At 43.1% G+C, this 10,699-nt stretch overlaps 1 protein-coding gene across 2 annotated transcripts in view; it reads right to left on the reverse strand.

Annotated features, from left to right (window-relative positions):
• The window catches only part of LOC119172490 (cytoplasmic aconitate hydratase), a 609,523-nt gene that overhangs the window by 346,618 nt on the left and 252,206 nt on the right, over positions 1-10,699 (reverse strand). For both annotated transcript variants that reach the window (XM_037423609.2, XM_037423610.2), the window contains one exon: positions 4,631-4,942. In XM_037423609.2, the coding sequence (XP_037279506.2) occupies positions 4,631-4,942 (312 nt within the window). The remainder of the gene's footprint in view (positions 1-4,630; positions 4,943-10,699) is intronic.

Below are 10,699 nucleotides of genomic sequence, written 5' to 3' on the forward strand. Positions count from 1 at the left end.
GTTGAGTGGCTGGAATCGGTGAATCTCTTGCACTTTCACCCGAAAGTTGTTGACGGGCCGATAGCGTGTCGGTGTCGCACGATTCGTCAACTGAAATGCCTGCCGTCGCACTTGGTTAAAATGCCGTCGTTTCGTTTCCTCAGTCGTGTCCACTGTGATCATGCGCTTGCCCAGCTGGTCCCACACTATACCTCGTATCCACCTTTTCCGTGGCCAGAACGTTCGTGTCTAAACATGCTGTCCCACCGGCCATCACTGTTCCCGTTCGTTGCATGGCTTTGCTCTAACAGCATCTGTGGTCGGCATAATGTAGTCGTGTTTCATTGGTATTTGATACCCCAGCAAAAGCTCCACAGGAGACTTGCCCCCTTTCACTGGCGTGCGGCGGTAACGGAACAGAAATCTTGAAAGTCGAGCTTGTAGTGGAATTTCTTCGTTTTTCTTCAAGCCTTCCTTCAACGTTGTTACGGCTCGCTCCGCTAAACCATTTGATTGGTGATGATGAGGAGCTGTCGTCGAGTGTTTTACTTTGTTCTTCGCTAGGAAACTGTGGAATTGGAAACCTGTGACCTGAAGTCCATCATCCGTCACAAGTGTATGTGGTAGACCGAACCTCGCAAACACTGCCCTCAGGGCTTCTACTGTCACTTCGGATGTTGCAGATTTCGTAAGAACTGCGTCCATCCACTTCGTTTCGGCATCTACAACTACAAATACCGTGTGTCCTTCAATGGGACCTGCATAGTAAGCGTGCAACTGGCTCCATTTCTCTCCCGTCATGGACCATGGTACAGGAGTTTGCGCTGGAGGCATCGCCGCAGTCTGTATACAAGCAGGACATCCACGCATCAATCACTTGATCCCACTGTCTACACCCGGAAACCAAAACAGGGATCTGGCAATGTTCTTCATGGTCGCCATGCCTGGGTGTGTTTCATAAAACAAGTCCAAGATGTGTCAATTTAGAGCCGCGGGAAGCACGATGCGGTGTCCCTAGTAGACCAAGTCTTGGTAGTAAGTGAGCTCAGCCAACTTGCTGAAGTACGGCCAGAAGCGGCTCCGCTCTTCAGACGAAAATTTTGGCCAGTCTTTCTTAATCCAGAATTTGACTTGCTGCAGCACAGGGTCTGTTTCTGTAAAATGTATCACATCGCTGACACTAATCGCTTTTTTTTTCCAAGCATTCCGAATACAAGACATACTCTGGCGGATTTTCTGTGCTGATATCGTGTAGAGTGTTCAGTAATGGCAGGCGATTTAAGGCATTTGAGTTTTCAGTCCCCCTGTGATACTGCAATGTGTATTTATATTTTTCCAAGAAAAGAGCCCACCTCTGAATTTTCGCTGCAGCCTTGGAAGGAATGGCTTTTCCTGGGTTAAACAAACCTGTCAGTGGTTTATGGTCGGTCACCAAAACAAAGTGATTGCCATATAAGTTGTCCTTAAATCTTGTCAAGCCGAATACAATGGCCAATGCTTCCTTTTTTTAGCTGGGAGTAGTTCCGTTCCACTTTGGACAAAGTTCTAGAGCGAAATCCAATCGAATAGTCTGTGCCATTGATGCGATGGGAAAGTACTGCCCCAACTCCTACAGACGAAGCGTCACATTCTAACTTCAAAGATTTGTCAGCGTCAAAGTGTGTCAAGAACTTTGACCTTTGTATAGCCTGCATCACCTTTCTAAGTGCTTCCTCGTGTATCTGCTGCCACTTCCATGTAGCTCCTTTAGTTAGCGGATTGTATAATGGCATCAGGACTGTGGAAAGGTTCGGTAAAAATTTGGCATAATAGTAGATCAAGCCCAAGAAGAATTTCAGTTCGCCCACTGACTTTAGGACCGGTGCTTGAAGAACTGCTTCAATGCTGTCGTCCTTCCGTTTTAGCTCATTAGCATCAACTCGATGTCCGAAGAAGATGAGTACTTCTTGTCTGATTTCGCATTTCTTGATGTTTAGCGTGAGACCATAGTCCTGTAAGTGCAGCAGGACTATGAAGTGTCATTGCGCTTCTCAGCTACTATGATGTCGTCCAGATAGATAAGCTTGTACACTCAGGAGATCCTTGAATAAGGAATCCATATGCCTCTGGAAGATGGCCAGAGCTGAGCTAATCCCAAAAGAAAGCCTATTGAAGCAGAATAGGACCTTGTGAGTGTTCATGACTGTCAGCTTTTTGGCCTCAACATCCAGGAGCAGCTAGTTGTACACTTGAGGCAAATCCAGTGTACTAAATACTTCACTGCCATTTAATCGTGCGAAGATGTCATCCACACGGGGTAGTGGGTACTGTTCAGTTACTGTAGCCATGTTCACTGTCAGGCGAAAATCTCCACACAGTCGAATGGACCCATCAGTCTTAACAACTGGAACCACTGGCGTTGCCCATTCTGCAGTCATAATTAGTGATATCACACTGTCGGCAAACAATCCGTCCGAAGCATCAGACACGTTGGTTGTCAAAGCATATGGCACCATTTGCAAAACCGGGGCATGGCATTTTCCTTCAGGATAGGCTTCACCGGTGGACCTTTGTACAGTCTTGAACCTGGCACAAACACATCTTCGAACTCCTTGAGCAAAGTGTGAAATTCCTGGCTCGTTCCTGTCTTCCTTGCGTGTGTTGAGGTTTGCGACAACATTAGGCCTCAACATGGCCACTCCACAATTATTAGACGCCTTGATGAAATCCCTTTTGCATAACACTGGTCCAGGTGTATGAACGATAACCCGGGTTCCCTGTACGTCGTGCCCCTCACAGGTCGCTTTTATGTGCACTTCTTCAACCACTGGAAGTTTTCCCAAAAAAACATGACAATTTGAGAGTGGTACTGCTTGGAGGCGGCTATCTGCTGTGATTCTGCTTGAACAGGCTCATTGAAATAACGCTAACAGGTGACCCCGCATCGATCAACATGGCAAGCGGCACACCATCCCAAGTACTTTCCTTGAAAATTGGCTTAACCATGCGATGAAGACCCATTTTATGAGCCACTATGGTATAAAGCTTTTAAACTTCCGAGCTATCGTCAGCTGCTGCCGACAGGACGCAAGCGCCACGGGGCTTCTGCTGGGTTTGTTCTCGGCACAATGGTGGCCTTCCCACGCTCATGGCTCTGTGGGTTCAGGGCTGGTTGAGGTCCTCGTTGTCCGTATTCAAAAGGTTCTTTTGAATACAAAACTACAAGAGACAGGCACTTCCGTCAAGTTCGCCAGCCTAGTGCACTTTTCCCACACACACGCAGATTGGTTCACGCAAAGGTTTGTCAAAAATCACTATGTTGCCCAAAGCGGCAAATTCAAATTGATTTTGAAAGTTGAGTGGTTGGAACTAAAAAGTGCTGGTTGCACGAGAAGCAAATTTAACATTGTAAAATCCACAATCCGAAACGTCGATAACAAGTGATTGATTTGAATAGGCGAGGCAACAAAAAAGTTAAATGGAAGGTATTTTACTGGTCCCTTCAGGTTCCATTTCATGAGTCTCTCTGTGTGTATGTGTTCCGCACATTATTATGGATCTTTTTTGTGTCAACGAACAACATTAGGTTTTTGCACACAACTTTAAATTGATTTGTTCTCTTCAATTATAAAACGGAGAAGTGGACAATACTCTCAGATGTTTCAATTTTTTTTAAATTTAATGTTCTTAATGTAGCAATTTCATTTATCACTTAAGCTTCCTAGAAGGCAAAAAAGCTGATCAAAGTGTTGTAGAGATAAAACGACGCAAGTTGTGTGCAAAAAAAAAGACAAGAATAATCTAGTTTGAAAGTTGCTTTTTAAAGCATACTCATTTAGGAATAGTTGGGGAGATGTTTCTGTGTAAAAATAATAAATCTAGTACATTTTAAGTACCATTTTCAACATTACTATGCTCACTCTTCACTGCAATGTTGCTGGGGCTTTCAGGTAAGCGCAATCTCGTGCAGTGCTCTATCAAAAAGTGAAAAAGGAAAGCTGGGATTGGTGGTGGCAAGTAACTTCTATGCACAGCGGAAAATTTATTCAACTCACCCCCTCAGTGCACCTGTGCATCGTATCTTTTCCGAACTAGCTGCTGAAAACGTTCAATCGCCTCCCCCAACAAGCAGAACACAACTGTGAAGGCAGTTTATGTTGCTACGAGGGCGGTGCAGTGAAACTGACAAGGGAATGGCTTACTCCCGGAGTGCTGGGAGGACAAAACTGAAACCCCTACACCGCATTTGCTACGGCTTAGCTGGGGGAAACCAAAGAAGGACTTTAGGCGAAGCATCTCCCATATTTAAGATGTTTGCGAACAAGTTTCAAGCCGCACTCCATTTCACGTGCAAAATAACTACAGCTTCAGGTCCTGTCGAGCTTTACATGCCTAGTAAGTACTCCAACTTCCCTCCTTTTGGTGTCTAAATATATGGACAAAAATATTCAAGTCTGCATCGCTTTGGAGCTAACTTGGCAAGTGTTCAACCAACTTGCCCAGCCAAAAGTACTCTTAAGCCAATGTTTATTATAATGGGGCTTATTCACATCATTTTTTTGGCATCCCCTCCCCCCCCTTACAACACTGCATAGGAGCAAACACTTAGCAGAGATAAAATGTTTAATATTTTACGCTATAGAAAACTTGTTGAGACTGCTGCACTTCTCACCTGTCTGTCGGAGGTATTCCAGGGTCTTGACATCGACGGGAAAGAAGCCCACGGTGGCTCCATACTCGGGACACATGTTGGACACGGTGGCACGATCGGCAATGGACAACTGGGCGACACCGGGTCCAAAGAACTCAACAAACTTGCCGACCACCCCGACCTGGCGCAAGTGCTTGGTGATGGTGAGCACCAGGTCCGTCGAAGTGGCCCCGGCCGGCAATCGGCCGCTCAGCCGGTAGCCCACCACAGGAGGCAGCAGCATGCTGGTCGTCTGGCCCAACATCACGGCCTCAGCTTCAATGCCCCCCACACCTGGACAACAAGCAAAGCGCTCTTTTTCGTACTGTTTTTTCTGCGCGCTAAAAAAGTTATAGCGCGGCCTTTTCGTTGCTGTTGCAATCAGGGTCATGTGTCTGGTGTAATCCAAGCCCACACATTGTTTCATGCAGCAGTTCAAAGGAGCACTGACAAGAAAAGTTTGTCCTTCGTCCTTTCTTTGTTGCAATGACCACTCATCAAGGCTGGAAACCTCATTTGTGCATGGCAATTATTTATTTAGAGCCCCCAGTTTCTGCTTTAAAGAGCACTGAGCTAGGCAGGAGCAGTTTTGGTAAACACAGCCGGCTATGTGACCACGCAAAAACTTAGCTGATGTCATATTGACCAGCGGTTTGTTTATGCTGACACCACATTGATGTCGGTGTTGCAAAGTGCTTTGCATGTCGCTAAGTGACACGGCATGCACTTAAAGATTGATTTATACAATGCTCTAGGCTATATTTATCTTTGATATTTTGTAGATGTTGAGTATGCCTCCAGATTATCTCGCCTTCAAAATTTTTTCCTTTGACCAACTCTGTGTACACTCCTCGATGGCCTACAGGATAAATAGGAACAGTGTGACTGTAATCTGCACTTGGTGCAGTATATGGCCCTTGACTTTAGCTATTCACTATTTGCACAAGCTTTAGGCTTGTGCGAATAGTGAATTTTAGGTTCGAAGTGAATTCAAGGTGAATAGTGATTTTGATCTAATAATTTTTAATAAAATTCGAATGGTGTGTATGACATATAAAAAAGAAATATTTATCATGACCTAACTAACCTGAGCAATATTTATTTTAAATTGATATAGGGGCTCTATGCAAATGCCATTTTTTTTTCGTTCAAAGGAAGTCGAAACAACCTTGAGCAGTAGTTTCGGTAGGGTGCGAGTGATAAAATACTAAACGTCTTAAAATTTATTATACTTAGATCATATAAACTGTCATAACAAGCTTAATAAAATAAAAAATTGATTTGAGGATAACATGTTCTTTTAAAGGGGCCCTGCTGCACTTTTTCAAGTAGCCATGGAGCCATTAAACATGCTTCTTGCCTCACAAATTTACCACCGCAAAGTTTCTGGAATCAGTTCAGTGCGAGTGGAGTTCCAAAAATTTGTCACACGTTGCAATCATATTCTCTTTTCTTGTCGCGACGAAATAGCTCGAAGTTAAACATGGAGGAATCGAACGGCGAAAAAAAATATGTCACATGCACCTTGTGACCTTGAGCCCATTTTTTGTTTCTTCAGATAAGTAACTTTTCAGTGCGATCGGGCACATACTCGTGGACAAGCGGCGGCCTCCAGTGGTGACCCCGGTAACGATGAATGCGCCATGCTCATATCAGCCAATAGCTGTGACCAGAGCCGTATATTCCTTCTTGGCTGTGACAAGTGATTTTTTTAGCTTGTATAGTGTCATTTGCTGAGGGAAGAAAACAATTTTTAGCTTTGAAAATTTATTGTGAATTACAGGTCGCGCGCTGCACTGTAATATTTGCCTCGCGTGTTCTCGGTAGCCTCCACTACCGACCGGCAGTGTTTTCTGACCATGTTCAGTAAGTGTTGCAGGGCCCCGTCAAATTTGAAGGAGGGCTTCGCGGCAAAGTGAATTTCCCCTTGACAGGTGCTTTCACGGCTTAGCACTCCTACACTGTGGCGAAACCACCTTTAGAGAGAATGACAGGCAGATTAATATACACCTATTCGTTCATTGCGAATACTTCCAAAATGTTCGATAATTTAAATTCGAATCAAAGAGAATTCAAATACTCAACTATTCGTTCGAATATTCGAAGCATTCAAATTCGAATATTCGCACAAGCCTACTAAGCTTGTTCCCTCCCTTGTATTCATACACTCGCTCACTTTCAAGTAGGCGCTACTACAGAAAAACACCATTTTGACAGTTGTGCATGAACAGCCACTAAAATATTTCTATTACCACTGTACCATTTATTATGGGCTTTTCAAAGCCAGCATTGGTAAAGGCTAACTAACGTACTGCAAAGAGTGATAACGCTATGCGAAGCAATCTGGCAAACTCCCCTCACCACATCAGCAGCACTTGCCCGCTCTTTATTTGGAGAAGAAAAGTACAAAAAGCTATCCTGGAGCAAATTTTCAACAGAAAAATTATGTTCCAAAAAAAAAGAAACATGGCTGATCTCTCCATCATAAAAGTTGGTAAAAACGTGCAGAAGTAGTTGAATGCTTACTGTACATAGATGCTTGCACAATGTTTGTACATAGATGCTTGCACAATGTCTATCGGTCTTTCGAAGCTATAGCCCCATTTAATGTGAGTGCACCCACGTTGAGAAGTTCTAGGTACATTTTTAATCCTACGACTAACATCCGTGATCAATGCTTAGACAAATCCCTGTGGTGGCTGTAGTAGTTAGCGCTGAGAGGGTAATAAAATAAAGCAGTATGACAGCCAAAATAGCATCACTGATTGGATGCTGAACTTCGGCTAAGGTCTCTATTTTATGGCATGTAGTTATTGGACACCATGGCCAGGCTAGAAAGAAATGGAATGCCCACTGCGTGTCCCCTGTAGCCCAGCAGGTATGAATAGGCACTATGGGCGAGCCTGACACTTGAGCTTTCACCTACTTGCGGTGTGTTCAGACATTGACAGAACTGCACTTTTCTTGTATTTGAACATGCCGAAGGAGACAGATGCATAGCAACCATGTGAAGGTAAAGTTATTTGCGTATCATATTATACACGTATGTTTTTATATCAAATTGCACGTACTTATCATATGTGTGCATCTTCATCTTCTGTAACGTGTGACTAACTATTTTTACAATCTTATTGTACAGCCATGGGCACACAACATGCAGTGTGTGCACTGGCATCTGAAATGCCTGTCATCTATCGCTTCCATCAGAGCAGCCTCACTAGCACTGTAAGAAATGTGAAGGTAAAGTTATTTGCGTATCATATTTTACACGTCTGATTTTATATCAACTTGCACGTACTTGTCATATGTGTGCATCTTCATCTTCTGTAATGTGTGACTAACAATTTTTACAATCTTATTGTACAGCCATGGGCACACAAAATGCAGAAGGCTGGGTGCGCAGGCGTCTGCAATACCTGTCATCTATCGCTTCCATCAGAGCAGCCTCACAAGAACTGTAAGAGATGTGAAGGTAAAGTTATTTGCGTATCATATTTTACACGTATGTTATCAACTTGCATGTACTCGTCATATCTGTGCATCTTCATCTTCTGTCACGTGTGACTATTTTTACAATCTTATGGTACAGCCATGGGCACACAACATGCAGTGCGTGCACTAGCGTCTGCAATGCCTGTCATCTATTGCTGTTGCCGTAGGAGCTTCACAAGGACTGTACAAGATATGACAACGAGGCAGGACTTGTACATTTCACCATAAATTCACTGAAAGAATGAAGAAACTTCAGGGTTATATAAAAATATAAAAGATTTCAATGTCTCACTTTTGTCTTTCGTTGTTGCAGTGACTGCGAAAGCAGTGACACACAAGTGGCTAAATAATTTTTCGCGTGTTCTTTTTTGTGCCATTTTTTACTCCTTGTGCAGAAAAACAGGCGAAAAAAGTATTACGCCTGGCAGAAAGTAAATAGAAAAATGATATTTGAACTGGGAATAAAAAGTTCACCCGATTGGAGTATTTGAGTTGACCAACCATGCATACGGCGAGGAAAAACTGTGAGGACTAACGGTTGCCTGGTTAGGTGTCAATGTGGGGATTAACGATTACTTGATAAGATGCGAATGTGGGGACTAAATGTTAGCCTTTTGAGGTAATTTGTGGGACTAATGGTTACCTGCTAAGGTGTAAATATGTGGACTAAATGTTAGTTCGTTGAGCTACTCTGTGGGGACCAAGGAGGTTCAAATAAATTTTGCTGGAGTGGAGGCCACCTATGCATATTAATGGGGTGCAGTAAAGCCGTGATGGCCATCTTGCCATAGGCAAAATATGGTTGCCAAAGCGCGCCTGCAGCTTTTTTCTGCCGTGATTTTTAACAGTTATGGAGGGCATCAAGTGGTAAATTTTCAATAAGAAGTCAAATGGAAAACAAGAATACAGTCAACCTTATTCTCTTTCTCTAAGTGTTTTCCTTGCAAGCATGCACAATGACGAAGAGTATGTAACGCTGATTTTTAAAAAGAATCATGCTCGTGAGAGCTTAGCTAACGTTCTTGGCCTTTATTTTCTTGTTTATTTTGGGGATTTTATGCATAAGTAGATTTCGACCACTTTTTTCCGTGGAATACAAAAATGGGTGTCCCATGCCTCACATGTACAAAAGGTTATGCTCATGAAAGAAAAAAAGATATATGAGAAAAAACTTCAATGAGCCCCCCCCCCCCCTCCCACTTTACTCTTAGAAATAGGCTTCTGATTCTTGATCTCTTTTATTTTAGCTTGAGGATAAAGCCTTGCTCTTTTGGTTCACTACAATTTTTCTGTGATAGAGTTTCCTTCTGGAGCTGTTTTAGCTCCCTTTAGAAAACACGAACCCCCCCCTTTTTTTTTTGTAAGAGCTGCCGTGTAGTCGATGAAACTCTCACATCTTCAAGTTTAATACAAATAACAACGCCAGTATCCCTCAGTTATGATCCCTTTTTTTTTATGTTAGTTGTGCCACAAACATTGTACAGTTGAGACGCTGGTTTTTTGGTCATTGCACTTAAAATAACAAAAGGCACGAAGGTAAGAAAAAGACAAGTTCCATGTGTTGCTTAAAGTTACCTACCCTCGTGGTAGTGAGTGGAGCTACTAATTAACAGAACTAAGAAGCAGAGGTGTAGCCAGTGATTGGCAGACCGGGCCCGTGCCCCCCACCCTTCCCATCCTCCCCCCCCCCCCCGCCAAAATTTTTTTCGCCACGGCATAGAGAGCCAAAAAGTGAAAAATGGTGATTTCAGGAGGGAGGCCTGTGAAATCTCTAATAAAAAATTTGGCTACAGAAGGTTTATGACCCGACCAGTTAGTGAAGATGCATAATAGCTCACAGCGCACTCACTTCGTCTGTGTCGTGCACTGTGAGCTATTCTGGCTACACCGCTGCAAATAATCAAAAACGAAATGACGAAGATGCCTATTTTATTTCAATTAATAGCTAATGGTGTGTTAATTTGCCACTCGCTTACCACTCTAGTGGTACCAAAAAGCACAAGGATGTGTACAATTGACATTCAGGTGTTTCAAAAATGCATCTAGCCCAGTCAGTCAACTTGCGGGTCACAGTCCAGTCCGGTTGTAACAATTCGATAAGTGCCTCTAACGTATGTGATCGCTGTATTTTCGCTACCAGTAATCTTGTCATCTAGTGACAAAAGTGTTCAAGGGCACACCCCAAAGCACTTCGAACCATTTGGTCCTTAAAAAACCCATTAGGAAAAAAATAATGACCATGAGATATATGAATACAGGTTGAGCGCTATCAACATATGCATGTGTTACGGCATATAGTGTTCATCAAGCTCGAAATATGATGCTAACAACTGAAACATTATCTCTGACAACCCTTTCACTTGACTTATGTAGCCTTAAGAAATGCACGAAGTATCCATTACAACATCCAGACTAGGCTTGTGCAAATAGTGAATTTTAGGTCTGAAGCGAATTGGAAGTGAATAGGAATCTTGGTCAAATAATTTTGAATTGAATTCGAACTCTATGACATAAAAAATCGGTATATTTATCATGATCTGATTAACCTGCACAATATTT

The sequence above is a fragment of the Rhipicephalus microplus genome, chromosome 4, assembly GCF_043290135.1.
Source record: "Rhipicephalus microplus isolate Deutch F79 chromosome 4, USDA_Rmic, whole genome shotgun sequence".
In the NCBI taxonomy this organism is placed as follows: domain Eukaryota; kingdom Metazoa; phylum Arthropoda; class Arachnida; order Ixodida; family Ixodidae; genus Rhipicephalus; species Rhipicephalus microplus.